At 40.5% G+C, this 16,865-nt stretch overlaps 1 protein-coding gene across 1 annotated transcript in view; it reads left to right on the top strand.

Annotated features, from left to right (window-relative positions):
- PLXNA2 (plexin A2) overlaps positions 1-16,865 on the top strand; it is a gene marked incomplete at both ends in the record, with an annotated part of 426,608 nt that overhangs the window by 280,580 nt on the left and 129,163 nt on the right. Inside the window, 2 exons of the mRNA XM_081322621.1 lie at positions 547-643; positions 5,030-5,229. Of these exons, the coding sequence (XP_081178747.1) occupies positions 547-643; positions 5,030-5,229 (297 nt within the window). The remainder of the gene's footprint in view (positions 1-546; positions 644-5,029; positions 5,230-16,865) is intronic.

Raw genomic sequence — 16,865 nt, forward strand, 5'->3', positions numbered from 1 at the left:
TTTCCAGAACTATGATCTCATTTATTTCTCTACATGCTGTCTAAAACATCAGTATGCTGGTATTTTCCAAGTACTTTACACAGAATAAACTAGCATATTTGCATAGAGAAAAGCTATGCACTGTGTAGCTTTGTTACAAGGATGTGTAGGATTTTCTTTTTCATCTCATTAATTCTTTCACTGATAATATGGCTTTATCAGCAAACCCAAGACTGAATGGTGAGAACAGTCTGCATGAAATGGATAATTAATCTATTACCTCTCTCCAGGTCTGCCAGTTGATTTAATTATCCCTCTGTGGTAAAACCTCTCTCTCTCTCTCTCTCTCTCTCTCTCTCTCTCTCTCTCTCTCTCTCTCTCTCTCTCTCTCTCTCTCTCTCTCTCTCTCTCTCTCTCTCTCTCAGTGTTATAACTTCTAGCTTTCCAATGTTGCCACATATCCCTAAAGCTATATATTGTAAAATTCTAAATTGTTCATTCCTTGGCTTCCCAACCTTTTTACAATTTTTGCCTGAATGTTTATGTCTCTCTTTTTTTATTTCCTAGTACTTCTATGATGGAATGGACATAAGTAATTTAGCTGTAGATTTTGCTGTCGTTTGGAATGGAAACTTCATTATCGACAACCCAGAGGATATGAAAGGTAAATATTTCAACATATATATTGTTATATTTTCATTTATTTACATAACATTACTTGAACTGAAGTCCAAGAGAGAATAAGAAAATTTCTTTTCATCCATCTCAAATCCTTTTGTTGCTAAACTGGTCTCCCATCCATTAAAACAAAACTGAACATAGCTGTGAGTGAGTGTGCTTGTATTGTTTTTGAATGTTTTTTTCTATTTTCTATTATTCCTTCTTAAGAGTGTTTGGAGAAAAACTCAAGTTTCACCCTAAAAGTGTATCCCATGCCTTGCATAAGACACTAGTTGAATTGCAAGCTCAACACTAGAAAGGCCTGAAAGTAAAGAGGCATTATAGTTTTCCTGGGAGGGGTGTGAGAATAATAAGCTTATAAGTCACTGAATGGTTAAAACATTTATTTTGCAATGTAGAATTACACTAACCTTAAGAACATAATTTCCCCACTAGATAGTGATGTAAATACAGTCCAGGAAGAGATGGAAGTCCTTTTGGAGCTCTGTTGTGGGCTGCAAGTAAGCACAGCAGATCAATTCATTTCATCCTGACTAGGCAGCCATATATAGCACCACATAGACCCAAAAAACTCTACATTTTGCTGGTATCTCTTTGTCTTCTATTGCAACTGACAAATATTAAGCTGACCAGCCTAAAATTTTCTAGCTTCCCTGGTTTTCTATTTTAAAAATCGAACCTAATTTTCTCTTTCTGAGAAAGGAAATACTGACTTGGGTTATTTCTTGTTATTAAGATAAACAGATTTCCAATATACTGTATTATCAGAAAACCTGATTCCTGTTATTTGTAGTTTGCAATCTCTGGAATGAGTAAGGAAATGTTAATGCTACAACTTTAGTGTGATCATGCAGGACTATGGATTGCTTTAGTCAAAATTAGTTTTTTTTTTCTTGTTATTAGCAAACCTACCTTTCTGACATCTCCCTTTTACCAAAAAAAAAAGTTTGCTTAGGATTGTGGTGATTAAGGATTGTGGTAATTAATGAAAAGAAATATCAGGAGACAAATCAGGGGATATTTTGCCTCTGCTTGTAAGTGGATCAGAGTTTTCTACTGGTTTTCTAATTCAAAAACTGGTATTGACATGCATATTTATTTACACATTGTGATGTTTCCCATTTCAAAGCTCCTAGAATATCCATCATTTTAATTAAAATACTAACTACCATATACTTGTGACTACAAGTGAAAGATGAACCCTTACTGCAAGAGGTTCAGACATGACTGAAACACATTGTTTGCATAGACAGCTGTCCTTGTTTGCAGCCTTATTCAAAGATTTGCTCTCATAGACCTTTTCTAACAATATGGTAATGGAACATACACTTTGTTAGAAGGATCCACGTGAATACTTTTACCATTAAATTAGGCCCATTCTAAGCCATGTTTTTTCTCTTGAGTATTGAAAGTTAGCTTCACATAATCACAATGCCCTCACAATTTCCAGCTAGCATTCCAATAGACTTAGAGGGCTCCAGATGGGAAATCTGAATTAAATAGACATCAGCCTTGCCTAATGTATTTACACATAGACAGCTATGATGCTTGTATAATATGGACATGAAATATAATTTGGACAAGGCTAAGTCTGGCATATAGCCCATAATCTAAATTATGTTACCTCTGTTGTTGTTCATATATATATATATATATATATATATATATATATATATATATATATATATATATATATATATATATATATATATATATATATATATATATATATATATATATATATATATATATATATATATATCAGCAAAGATGTATCATGCATATGTAATACAGGTTATTAGATTTTTTTGACATCCTAATTGTGGTCCAAGAGACTGCAATGGATTCAAAGTCACTCAATCAGTTTTTGAGTATAAGGGAGGACTAGCACCTGGGTCTCTTGGCTTCTAATCTGGTACTTTAACATTAATCACTGCACAACACTGGCTCTATCACTGTGTGATATGTATGTATGTATATTGGTCCCAAACACCACACTAGCTCTTATATATCTGTGTGTGTATTTGTTCAGCACATATTTAGTTCCAGGGCCAATGTTTTACACTCTAAAGATCCCTTTTCTTGAGACATATTAATTAAAAATAATGCTTATTATTTTTTAAAAATGGGAAACTCATAGGCTGCCACATAAAGTTCTAGGGTTTAAATAATACTGCACATGGTGGTATTATTTTCTTAGAAAGCAATTAGCAATTTTCTTAGAAAGTAAAAATGCTGAATAATTGCAGTCCAGTGATCTATGTGGTAGTGTACCCACCTGATCAGAAAGAAAGAAAGAACGTGTGGGGGGTAGGGGGGGCTTAAAGAAGTACAGATGGCAGTCTAGTTAATTCCTTATGTTCTCATAGGAGCAACACTCCCTCAAAGCAGTAGCTTCCAGTTGTATGCATAATATATTCTTAATGCAAGAAGTATACCTATCAGGACCTGGTTTCTCTTGTTCACATTTAGTACAGAAGGAAACGCTGTCTCATGGAAACTATTTCTCTAGTGGCACGTCTAAAGAAATATGCATAGAATCGGAGTTATGACTAAACTTGGTGCAGTCCAGCCCAAAATCTGTTTTACTCTATGAAATGTACAGAGATATCCATTTATAATTTTTATTTTATCCCACCTGAGCCATACTTTGCTTTTGAGTGATTTTTGAACTTTACTATGAAATCTGATGTATTGGAAGCCCTGCCAAACATCCTGGGATCATCATTTTCAGTGACCTGAAGTAAACTAAACAAAGAAGCCTTGAAGATTGTGAACCAAATGTGGCATGGAAGTAATTATTTATGGAAGTAATTATGTTTTTTAAAAAAATGTGGAAAGGATCAAAACAAAGCAGAAGAGTTTATAGCCCCATTATACAAGCATATAAAGACCTTATATGACCCTACTCATATTTCTTGAATTTTGATGCATCCTAGATCAACCAATTTACTATTATCTGAAGGAAACCATTCAAGCAAAGAAAGGAATCATTTCCTTTACAATCATGCAATAGCTTATTTAAAATTGTCTTGATCCCCGCTTCCTTAATATTCAATCCCATTGACCTTGCCACTTCATGATGTAAGATAAGTTGCTTAGGCCCTTCTGAGAATCATGCATCCTTAAATAATACCATGCACCCAAATCAAAGGCTTTTTAAACATAAGACAATATATATATATACTGGACTGTCCATTGTAATTGAGAAGCATATTTTAATCAGATCTTGCTCATCCCTCACAAATCTTGCTAATGAGTAACCATTTACTTTGCTACCCACAAATTTCAGTTCCATAGAATTTGGAAGTATGGACAGCTTAAAGAAAAACATTGCACAAAATTATTTTGTGAAGTTTAATATTTGAACCATTAAGAGGTTATGTGGAACAAGGGGGAAAATGGTCCCTTATAAAGTCTTTGAGAATTTGCTAGACATCATCTAATTCCATTCTGCAATCCAGAAATAATTGGATGAGTGTAGGTCATTCATATGGAAGCCTTAGATCAGGCTTCAAAATTGTAGAACTCTAAAGAGGTATCTAAATGTGTTGACATTGCCATCTTCCCTATAACTACAGCTGAGCATATTTATCAGATTTATGCTCAACCAACAATAGTTTAGCATTAAATTAGTCTGTGAGTATTGAAATACCTCAGGGAAACTAGCAATAAAAGACCAGTTCATAAGCATCAAATGTTGCAATGTTGTCTCTCTTTTCTCTTGAATGATTATGGAAACAGTTATGTTTTAAAACAGGAAAGTGTCTTGTGACATTTTAGTAACTTAGAGCCCATGCATGCTTACAAAATAATCTAAGTCCACATGTCTTTGTAAGTTCTTTCTTTCCTTAAGCAAATGTTATTATGTGACTTACAATTATCATGATAATTAAACCCAAATTATTTTTTCCAAAAAAAGAAGATATAGGGAGTGAGCAGATGGGTAAGCTTAACTTAACAAAATATCATATAAAAATATAAAATGTTAGGTAAACTTATTGAGCCTGCCAGTATCAGTTTAAATTAAAACCTGTTAAATAAATAAATAACAGCTAAGAGGCTAAATCAACCTACTACTTTAGAGCAGATAAATTAAATCACTATATCCCAAGCCCAGAAAAATAGGGCAGATATTGCCTACAGACTATAAAAGAATATTAACAAATGGCAGATCTCCCTTGGAAAGTTTTGCAGTAGTCAGTCTGCAACAAATAGAAGAAGGCTCATCTGCCTCAAAAGCACTGAAGATGATTATTTCCATTGATGGCAGCTTCACATGGTAACTTCAGGTCATGGTCTGAACAGATGCATCTTATTTTCCAGGCCTCTCACCTTCAGCCCAAGCTTCTCTTCTTTATCTCCACAGTTCATCTATACAAATGTGCAGCCCAGAGGGAAAGCTGTGGACTATGCCTGAAAGCGGACCAGAAATTTGAGTGTGGCTGGTGCACTGGCGAAGGAAAGTGCACTTTACGTCAACACTGTCCCACCCCTGTCAGCGGATGGGGAAGGTGGCTTGACTGGTCAAGCAGGAATGTCAAATGCTCCAATCCACGCATCACTGAGGTAATGATACATTTTTCTCCTATTCACTCCTGTCGTTTGCTTTCATTAACCTTTCTTTACACCCTAATAAGATGCAGTTATCTGAATATACCTGAATCAAGCCATTCTTCTATACTCTTCCCACCAACTGAAATTGAACAGGAGAAATATTTTGCAGTGCTGGGGCCTCCAGACTGGAATAATCTTCCCAAAAAAGCTTGCTCTCCATCTTTTCTTCACAGAGCAAAAACTATGATCACTCCATGTTCAATTTAAAGCAGTTATATCTCCATTATATTATATTATATATATATATATATATATATATATATATATATATATATATATATATATATATATATATATATATATATATATATATATATCCTATATAGCTTTTATCCGTGGGCTGTTAGGCTTTTAAATGGGACATAATCTTATGCAGAATTGACTTGGGAGGCCGGTGTGTGGTGTAGTTGGTTCACATAGTTTGGTGGGATGGAGGGTTTGTTGTCACTGTGTGTTGGGGGGAGAGAGCACGGGGGAGGCTCAGCTAATCTCAATGTACACATGTTGTACTTTGACAATAAAGGTTTATTATTATTATATGGATTTGTAACTGATTTTTAAAATGCTAAATATATTTTTGAGTGTATTTATATTTGCCCATTTGATTAATGTATATGATGTACCCAGAGAATTATATTGAGGCCTGAGATATAAATGCACAAATTAAATAATGCCAAAGACTGCAATCCTGACTTGGTCTTGCTTTCATAATACCTCTACAGACTTTGATTCATAGGCAATCTTTTCAACCCTAACCCTAACCCTTACGTAGGACCTCCCATAAACTCACTAATTCTGAAACCAGTTGAAATGCTAACTATTTGTTAAATCCTTGTCTTTTGAGCTAATTTTATTCCATAATCCCAAATTCTGCTCTCTCTCTCTCTCTCTCCCTCTCCCTCCCTCTCTCTCTCTCTCTTTCTCTCTCTCTCTGATATCAGTCATGCCAAACGTAGTATCTAATGGTATGCAGCAAAATTCAAGTGTGTTTAGGATCAAGACATTTTAAAGAGTTGTTGTCAATTTCACTTGTATTTCACTTACCTCCAGTAGGGTCCAAGTAGTATTTATAACTTCAATTTATCCTCTGAAGAGTGCAGTGTATTAGGAGAAACTATAAAAGAGGAAGTAACTGATACAATAAATTTCATGGCTGGATGGAAATTCTAACTTCCCTGGCTAAAATGGCTTTTAGTTCCTATTAAAAGCAGTTTTATTATGAATGATATTACTAAACACATGGCACAAAAAAAGCTCCATTCACAACAATTAATTTTGAATTAAATTCTAAGCACAACTCATTAGAAATATGTTGTGTACTGGGTTCGTTGCGCAGGAATGAAGACGAGGCGAGTGAGTTCAGCAAAGAGCATGGTTTATTTTTTGCAGGATCTGAACTAGAGAACAGGGCTGCAGCTGCAGCAATTTATACCTTGGCCCTTAGGTGGCGGCCAATAGGTTTGAAGCAACCTATTGCTGCCTAGGGGCAACCAATAGCAGCGCTGGAGATGGGTTGTCTGAGATGCTGGGAGCCGTTAGCTAGCTCCCTGCTCTCACAACCTACCAGCCATTACTACGTGGTGTTAACAAGCAAGCCCAATACATAACACTCCTCCCCCCTTAGAATGAACAACACTATAGCAACAATAGTAATTAGAGCAATACACTTTACAAAGACTTAACACTGGTGTGAATAGGTTCCACTTAGCAGCACAATAAAGTACTTACAACATTACTGTATAGCTCCATTGTCCATTACAATCTTGTAGGTCAGCATTAAATACAAGGTACATACAACATTATAGCTTTATTATTACAGAACAAAATTTTTCAGATAAGCAGGAGGTTTGCGTGGCCTTGTGGAACGCCTGGGGGACCCAGACACGTCCTGGCCTACCAGCTTGCCCACTGGGCTGGGTAGACCAGTGTCTCTTAGTTCAAGTGATTCTGAGTGGCTTGGTGCTCTCTGGCTGGCCTTTCCAGGTTGGCCCACCCCAGAGTCAGTTTGTTCAGCAGAGTTAGCACAGCGGCTGTAGCCATCAAGTTTGCTTTCTCCATCAGGGGACCCATGTTGCACTTCCAGGCTCCCCTCCTCTACAGCCAACTCCTCATTGCTTGGGCTGTGTGAGCCTTCAGGGTCTATGCATGGGCTGGCTTGGCTGCCGGTTTGTGGACCTGAGTAAGGACTTATGATGAAGTCCTCATTTTGTGGCCGTTCAGGAAAACGCTTCCTAAGCTGATCTATGTGGCGCCATACAACTCACCTGCCTTCCAGCCCCACTTCATAAGAGAGGGGGCCTGATGTTTTAGTAATTTTTCCAGGCACCCACAAATTCCCATGCCCATAGTTCCTGGCCCACACCCCGTCACCTACTTGCAGGCCCCTTGGGGGTTTTGGGCACAAAGCTTCTGCTGCCACCCTATCTGGATGCAACCTGTCCAGTTTTGAGATCAGTTGCCTCCCCCAGCGCAGCTCTGCTGGGCTTTTCCCTGTAGCCATGCAGGGGGTGGAATGCTGGCAAAGTAAAAAATCTGCCAATCTGTGATACCAGTCCCCAGTCACTATATACTTCAGTGACTCCTTTGTGGTCCAGGCCATCCGTTCGGCTTGACCATTAGAAGAAGGGTGAAATGGGGCCGATGTGTGCCTGATGAGGTTTGCTCTCAGGAATGCCTGAAATTCTGCCACTGTAAATTGGGCTCCATTGTCAGGTACTATGATGTCTGGCAGCCCAGGTGTGGCAAAGAGTTTCCTAAGCACCTAGATGGTCCTAGCAGTAGTCATGTTAGCAACTGGAATTACTTCAAGCCATTTAGAGTGGTTGTCAACCACTATAAGGAAGAGCTGTCCCTGAAAGAGCCCAGCGAAGTCTATGTGAATTCTAGACCAGGGAGTGTGAGTCTCCTCCCACCTGTGAATTGGAGCGTGCGGCATTTCAGGCCTTGATTGCTGGCATGTGTAACATCCATGCACCTGGGCTTCAACGGCCTTGTCTAAGCCTGGCCACCATAAGTAGCTTCTAGCTAAAGCTTTCATATGGACAATACCCGGATGACCTTCATGTAGTGATTGTAAGACCCTTGGTGACGTGGGGACTATGACCCTGTCCCCCCATAGGATACAACCCTTGTGAGATGACAGCTCGTGTCTTCTAGTAAAATAACTGGAATTCAGGCCCTGGGCTTTTATTCAGCCATCCTGTGTGTACCCAAGAAAGTACTCTACTTAGTGTCTTATCAGCTGCTGTTTCTGCAGCTATGTCCCCTGCGTGGAGAGGAAATTCTGGCAAGTCCTAGATGGACAATACACAGGCTGCTGGGGCCAGATCTGGTTCAATTTGTGGCAGTGGAAGCATGGCCCATTTCTTTGTCGGGTTTGTGAAACAGCTTAAACATGTAAGCTGATAAAAAATAGACCATCTCAGCATTCTGGGGGATAATATGTGGGGTGTCTGTTTGTCTGTGGTGAATAACCCCAATAATGGTTTGTGGTCTGTGAAGACCGTAAAATCCCTACCATATAAGTAGTCATGGAAATTTTTAACTCCAGCTACAATGGCCAATGCCTCTTTGTCAATTTGAGTGTAGTTACGCTCAGCAGAGGACAGTGTCCTTGAATAAAATGCAATGGGAACCTTGGTTCCATCTTTCTCTTAAGTGACTCAAAACTGCCCCCACCCCGTATGGGGATGCGTCACATGCTAAACAGACTGGTTTAGACTCTCTGAAATGAGTGATAGTGGAACTGACTGACAGAAGTCACTTCAGGTCCTCAAAACTTTTTTCGTGAATGCTGGTCCATTTCCAAGAAGCTTTTTTTATCTAAGAGCCTGTGAAGTGGCTCTGCCACTGAGGCCTTGTTAGGAAAGAATGCGTGGTAGAAGTTGAGGAGGCCCAAGAATGCTTGCAGCTCTCTTTTTGTTTTAGGGCTAGGTGCCATCTGAATGGCCTTTACTTTGGACTCAGCTGGGTGGATGCCATTGGTAACAATGCAAAAACCCAAAAATTCAGTCAAGGGAACCCCAATTCTGCATTTGTTCTTTTTTAGTTTGAGGCCTGCTTCATGCAGCCTCTGCAGAATGGCTCTGAGCCTCCTTGCTAGCACTTTTGTGGATTCTCCAGCAATAAGCATGTTGTCAAAATAGGGGCAAACCCCTGGGATGCCTTTGAGTGTGTGTTCCATGATTCCCTGAAAAATGCCCGGGGCTACACTGACCCCAAATTGCAAGCGCTTTACTCTGAAAGCCCCCCTGTGGGTCACAATTGTCTGTGCTGCGGCTGTGGCCTCATCAACATGTAGTTGCTGATAGGCCTGCACCAAATCTAATTTTGCAAAAGTAGTGCCACCCTGCAAAGATGCCAGGATGTGGCTCACCACTGGGACTGGGTATGCATGCTGTTTAAGGGCCCGGTTAATTGTACATTTGTAGTCTGCACATATTCTGACTTCCCTGTTGGCTTTAAGTGGTGTTACAATAGGAGTTTCCCACTCCCCACCATCTACTGGTTGCAACACACCCTGTTCCACAAGCTTGTTTAGTTCCGTGTCAGTTTTGTGCTTGAGGGCAAAGGGGACCCTGCGAGGCTTAATCCTGATGGGAACCACATTTGGGTCTAATTTAAATGCTATTGGCAGGCCTGTGTAAGTTCCTAGGGCTGAATCAAATAAGTCTGCAAAGTCCTCGCAAACTGACGCTAGACTCGCGACTTGTGTCTGGTTGATACTGGTTACTTGGATGCCTAGTGCATCAAACCAATCGAGCCCAATTAGGCTTGTTCTCTGGCCCCCTACTACAAAAACATCCAGGTGCCCCGAAAACCCTTTAAATTTAACTGCCAAGGTGGCTTCACCCTTGACTACAACTTTTGTGTTACGGAAATCTGTTAAAAGTATGTCAGAGGGCCTCAGCTTCGCCCATCTCCTACTGTGACTGCACACAGAATTAAATGTGTCCAGAGAAATAAAGGAAATGGTAGAGCCTGTGTCCAGTTCCATCTTACAGGGAATCTCTTGCAGCTCCACCTGGAGTCTATACTTGTGTTTAAGGGGGCGTCGGGTTCCGGTGTGACATACACTTCAGCAGCTTGAGCAAAACCCCATGCTGAACGGCCCCGGGGCCCCAGTATCTCTCCTGGTCAGATCGTCTGACTGGTGATGCACTGGCCAGTCCCTCTAGTGAACTCTGCAAACTGCTGCGATTTGGCCAGTTTTCCTGCAGGCCCGACACATGGCTGTCCGGAACCTGCAGTCTGAGCATTGGGGGCGGCCACCACAACTTGGACATCTAGGCAAGGGATCTGCCTTGTAATTAGTCTCTTGCTGCTTGCTGTTGTGGTCCTGTGGGTCGGGCTATCTGTGCAGCTTGTCGACTTTGATATCTTCTTCTGACTCCTCGGTGAGTTTGGCGTCCTCATGGTGGACGGCTTCTTTGCGTTGCTTCGTTTTGGCGGGCCGGATTGTTCGGACAGCTCCACCAGCAGCTTTGTCCACCATGACCTCATTCTGGGCATCTGCGAACAACAGGACCTCTCTGGCAAAATGTTTTTGCTGCAGCTCTCAATTGCGGAGGCCGCAGATGAGCCGGTCTCGAAGTCGCTCTTCAACATCTGAAAATCGGCATAAGTGCGCGGCCTGCCTCAAGGCCGTGATGTATTCGGATGCAGTTTCTCCCGGCTGCTGTATTCGTTGTTCGAAGGCATAGCACCATGCAATCACCGACATCTTCGGTTGGAAGTGTTCTCCGAGTTTCTTCTTCAGTTCAGCGTAGGAGATGGATTCCAACGACATGGGCACAAAGAGGTTTTCGGCCAGATTGAACGTCACTGGGCCACACACACTGAGCAGCGTGGCAGCCTTTAGTCCATCCTCTGTGACCTGGTTCGCCCGAAGGTAATTCTCGACCTGGGACAGGTACAAGGGCCATCCTTCTGGTTTCTTGATGTCGAACTCTCGCAGCCTTCCAACCTTGGGCATTCTGTTGGTCTTCGCAGCTGGCTTCTGCTTCTTCTAATCCTGCCTCTCCGTTGCTCAGGGACTGGTCCTGAGCACGTGGTCGCTAGTGTGGCTTGCTAGCTGACCATGGGGGGGGGGGAATTGGTTTTCCTGCCAGGCGTGTGCTGCCTCTCCCCTAGTGACTTTCAGCTCCGACGGAGAAGCAGGATCCCATCCTCATCGCCAGTGTTGTGTACTGGGATCGTTGCGCAGGAATGAAGATGAGGCGAGTGAGTTCAGCAAAGAGCATGGTTTATTTCTTGCAGGATCTGAACTAGAGAACAGGGCTGCAGCTGCAGCAATTTATACCTTGGCCCCTAGGCGGCAGCCAATAGGTTTGAAGCAACCTATTGCCACCTGGGGCAACCAATAGCAGTGCTGGAGAAGGGTTGTCTGAGATGTTGGGAGCCATTAGCTAGCTCCATGCTTTCGCAACCTACCAGCCATTAACACGTGGTGTTAACAAGCAAGCCCAATACATAACAAAATACATTCTATTGAACTCAATATAACTTAATTCTGAGTAGACAAAAATAACATTGCACTATAAGTTCCACATCCATATGATTAGGAACCTTCTTTCTCTTTGCTCATCCAGATGTAACACATTATACTTATTACACTAAGGATGGACAAATAAAGCAGCATGTGCTTTCCTGTTAAATTAATTTGTAGCATCTTTGATGCACGACCAGTGTGCACTTTTACTGGCCTTGATAAACCAATTTCAGTTGTCAAACTCACTGATCAGTATGGGGGTGTCCTTTGTGCCCTTCGGCAGGCATACTAATTAAAACAGGGAAGTAATTAGCCTGTAATTGATTTCTCTGGATTGCATGCTATTATAGGGGCAATAGTCAGGAAAAGTTGGTTCAGTCAACAGGCTATCATTGGTAGAAACTGTTAGCAGTAGCTTTAAATAGCACATTTAAGATAGCAGTATCTTTAAATAGCTTATTTAAGATGCCAGACTAAGACACTGTGTGACCAGGAGGTTAACTTTTCTTTGGTATTCTATTTTTTAAAATCTGAATTGTCCCTTCATAAAGCAATTATTTGATATATGAAAAAAATCTTATAACATGCTTATACAATAGGAAGGGTGAGGATTAAGTATGTTATTTCAGCATGATCCAGTGATCCACACTTTGCCCCTTCTAATGATTTACATTAAGTCAAGATACCTGGTTGAGAGGGAAAGGGAGAGAGGGAGGGGGAGAGAGAGAGAGATGATATTAAAAAGAGATTAGACATCTTCATGGAAGATAGACAATGTTACGTATCTATAAAAATTCAGATAACTGAAAGAAAAAGAGAGAGACAGAGAAAATGTTACAGGTTGCCCTTTACCAGTTGGTGAACAACTATTCAAAGTTCCAATGGACCTGAAAAAAGTTATGACCCATCCTTGAAATTGCGGTCATTTTTATTTTTTTTATTTTAATCCCATTTATATCCCGCCCTTCTCCGAAGACTCAGGGCGGCTTACAATTTAAAGCACAAATCAATGTGCTTAGCAATAGCCTTCATTCTATGTATATGCCTGCTTATTAGGGCTTTCGGGGGGGCCAAGCGGCATTATTACAAAGTCAGCTTATTGCCCCCAACAATCTGGGTCCTCATTTTACCTACCTCGGAAGGATGGAAGGCTGAGTCAACCTTGGTCATTGTACCATCCCTACAGTCACATCGTATCTCAGGCATTTGGCAACCAGCTCATATTTGCAACCATTTGCAACCTCCCATGGTCATGTGATTGTATCTTGCAACCTTTTTTGCTATTTTCCATCAAAAAATGTTAAAATACCTCCATTAGATAATACCAATAGGACTTAGACTTATAGACTGTTTCATAGTGCTTTATAGACCTCTCTAAGTGGTTTTCAGAGTCAGCATATTGCCCCCAACAATCTGGGCCCTCATTTTACCAACCCTGGAAGGATGGAAGGCTGAGCCAAGCTTGAGCTGGTTAGAATCAAACTCCTGGCAGTGGGCAGAGTTAGCCTGCAATACTGCAATCTAACTACTGCACCACCGTTAAGCTGGATTTGGACCTACAATGACATGATTTGCTTAATGACCACAGCAACTCACTTAACAACCATTGTAAAAATAGCTGTAAAATCAAGTCCAGTCACGTGATCAACCTCAAAACTGTATGTCCAAAGTTCCAGGCTCAATTGTGGTTGTAAGTCAAGGACTACCTGTAACTTTTTGAAATAATCTAGTGATTTTCTCAATTTTTGCATCACAGATGCAGTATACCTTATAGAAGAGAACCATTTTTAAAGAGTTCCAGATTAATTTGCTTTGCCTAGATTAAGAAAAAAGATAAATTTGAATGACTAGGGTTTTTTTTTATATTTCTTGCATGCAAAAGAGAAAAAAGAGATGGAAAAGAAGTGATCAAATAGTTCTCTAAATAAATACTTAATGGTTATATGTACTTTACAGAGCATTGGTATAGAGTCTATAGTGATCTAAAATTTACAAATACATCAATACACAAAGTAAGGTCTTCATTAAGGCTTCTAGGGTTGAAGCAACCTTATGATCTAGGGAAGATCATTCCAGAAAGCTTATCTGGGACTTTTGCTACCTCTCAATTTATCCTTGGTGCTGGAGAAGATTCCTGCGAGTCCCTTGAACTGCAAGGCGATCAAACTGGTCAGTTCTAGAGGAGATCAACCCTGACTGCTCTTTAGAAGGCCAGATCCTGAAGCTAAAACTCAAATACTTTGGCCACCTAATGAGAAGGAAGGACTCACTGGAGAAGAGCCTAATGCTGGGAAAGATTGAGGGCAATAGAAGAAGGGGACGACAGAGAATGAGGTGGCTGGATGGAGTCACTGAAGCAGTAGGCATGAGCTTAAATGGACTCCAGAAGATGGTAGAGGACAGGAAGGCCTGGAGGAACATTGTCCATAGGGTCGTGATGGGTCAGACATGACTTCGCAACTAACAACAACAACAACAAAATTTATCCTACCTGATACGATTATTGGAAAAAAAATTAAGAGGGAGGGTCATTTAAGGTATTCTGAGTCCCTTAATTAATGGCAAGATTAAAATACAATGCTTTCTCTAACGCGGGAACTTTCAGATATATTGTGAATTCAGATGTACTGGGATTTTCCCAGTAGCTGAGCTGGCTGGAAATTCTGGAAAATGGGTATCCTGTGATATTGTTGTTCTTACAAACAAATTGTATGATCAAATAACTGTGTTTGTTTCATAGCACTGGCTCATACCACAACCAACACCACCTCAGTCCAAAACCGGTAATCCTTTTCCATGGAAAGCAAATGGATAAACATAGATCCAACTATAAATTTCAGCCACTGAAAACAGTAACTGATTTATAATAGCCTGTTTTCCGTAGTTATTTTTCAAACTACCATGCACAGGTGAGCTTTAAGTTTATGTTCACTAATTCTGGCAACCATCTTCACTGTGCTTTGGATACCTACCGGTAGTTAACAAAAAATGAGCTCTATTTCAATAAATCACATACACTGAGTTGGCTTACTACTTAGCACTGAATATTTCATTCTCCATTTATAGTCACTAGAAACTTAGTAATACATCTTTCTTTCAGCTTGATTCTTTGTGACAATTGGATCCACCCTCTCTGCCAGTCTAATGGTCTCAATAGAGTTTACTTTCATCCCAAGGGGGTTGCTTCCATTTTAAAAACTTTTAATCAAAACCCAGAGCCTTCCATAAATAAATAAAATTGCCTTCACGGCATTTTAAGTTTGTTCTTTTCACAGAAATCTAAGTGTTAATATGTATAGAATTGAAAGTGGGAGTTGCAAATCACCAGAAGCAAAAAGGCTCATGAATACTCTTCTCTGTCCAAAAAACCAAACAGTTGAAAAATATGCATCTACTGTATATACTACTAAAACTTTCTTTTTAAAATAACCTTTAAATGAATTCATGATAAACAATACATTATAGAACAACAATTTTTGAATCAAGATACTTCAAATAGGCTAATTTACTTCCCCAGGCTACTGCTCTGATCAGACTGCTTCAGTCATGTGATCCTCCTTTTCAATGTTCCATAATAGTTTCCCAGTCATTCTTGTAATCCCTCATTCCTTCCCCCCATCCAGCAGCCATTTACTAGCCAGCTGTGAAAGGAAGAAAGAAATAGGGAGGCAAGAAAGGGTGGGAGAGAGGAAGGAACAAGGAAGAAGAACCCTCACACACTCTTCCAAGTCTTTTTGACTCATGTCACCCCTTATATGCTTTCCCTGTGGTCCCTCCCTGACCAGCTCCACTCCCCACATGCTTTTTCCAACTCACAGAGCACCTCTTATGTATAATGCACCAACTTTCCTGACTTGAACTGCTCCATGTGCCTTTCCCAAATTGCATGGCACCTCTTGTGCATCCCCAGACATCCTCCCTGACCATGTATGCCTTTCCCAATCTGCATACATCTATTGTGCAAGTCCATGGACCCTTCCTAACCCACATCACTCTTCCATCCCCATCCTTAACCCATATGCCATCTCTTGTGCATACCCCATATACCCTACATATTGACTGAAAACCAGCATGCAGGTAAGTGACTGCTGCCAGGGTCCCTCTTGTGCACCCTTTCTTACCTGTTTTTTCACACACCCATCCTTCCCCACCTGGCAGCAACTACTTATCTGTATGCTGGCTTTCTCCTTGCAAATTTCCCAGAAGTAAATGGGGAGGGAGGGAGGGAGGGAGGGAGGGAGGGAGGAAGGAAGGAAGGAAGGAAGGAAGGAAGGAAGGAAGGAAGGAAGGAAGGAAGGAAGGAAGGAAGGAAGGAAGGAAGATGTCTGATGCTGCTGATTTCCCACAAGAAAACACAATGGGGAAACTGGCAGACAGTCAGATGTTACTGCCACATCCAACTGCTTTTTTGCCCAACCATGGTTATTCTGTTTCTCTGTTTAGGTAAGGAAATATCTCTTAAATGATAACCCAAAGGGGCATGTGTTATCTGAAGATAGTCCTCAGATTAGTACCACAATTGGGACCAGAATTTCAGTTGCTAAATGAGGTGGTTCTTAAGTGAGTTGCACTCTATTTTATGACCTTTTTACCATAGTTGCTAAGTGAATCATCCTGGTGGTTAAATGACTCACATAATAATTAAGTGAATCTTGCTTCCCCAATGAGTTTGCTTGTTGGAAACCAGCTGGGAAGATCACAATTGGTGATCATGTGACATTGGGACATTGCAAATGTCATAATTACATGCTGGTTGCCAAGTGTTTAAATTTGATTGTATGACCCCAGGGACACAGCAATGGCTGTGAGGTTCAGTTAGAAGACTTTTTTTTTAGTGTCATTGTAACTTTATAATGTTGTAAATCAAGGATTACCTATAATCATTTTTAAAATTCAGAACATTTGGTTCCTTTTGTGAAACTAAATTGAAGGGAGAAATAATTCACTGATCTAACAAAGAGATATATCATAGCAAATGAACTATACATTGGTTGTTTGGCTTTATTCTTGGAACGATAATATCTCAGAATCCACTGCCTTGAATTAGGATGAGACAAAATGCCACAAAACAAATATCAAGCTTTTGAGTTCTCAAGAT

Source organism: Vipera berus (assembly GCF_964194415.1).
Source record: "Vipera berus genome assembly, chromosome: 3".
NCBI lineage: Eukaryota > Metazoa > Chordata > Lepidosauria > Squamata > Viperidae > Vipera > Vipera berus.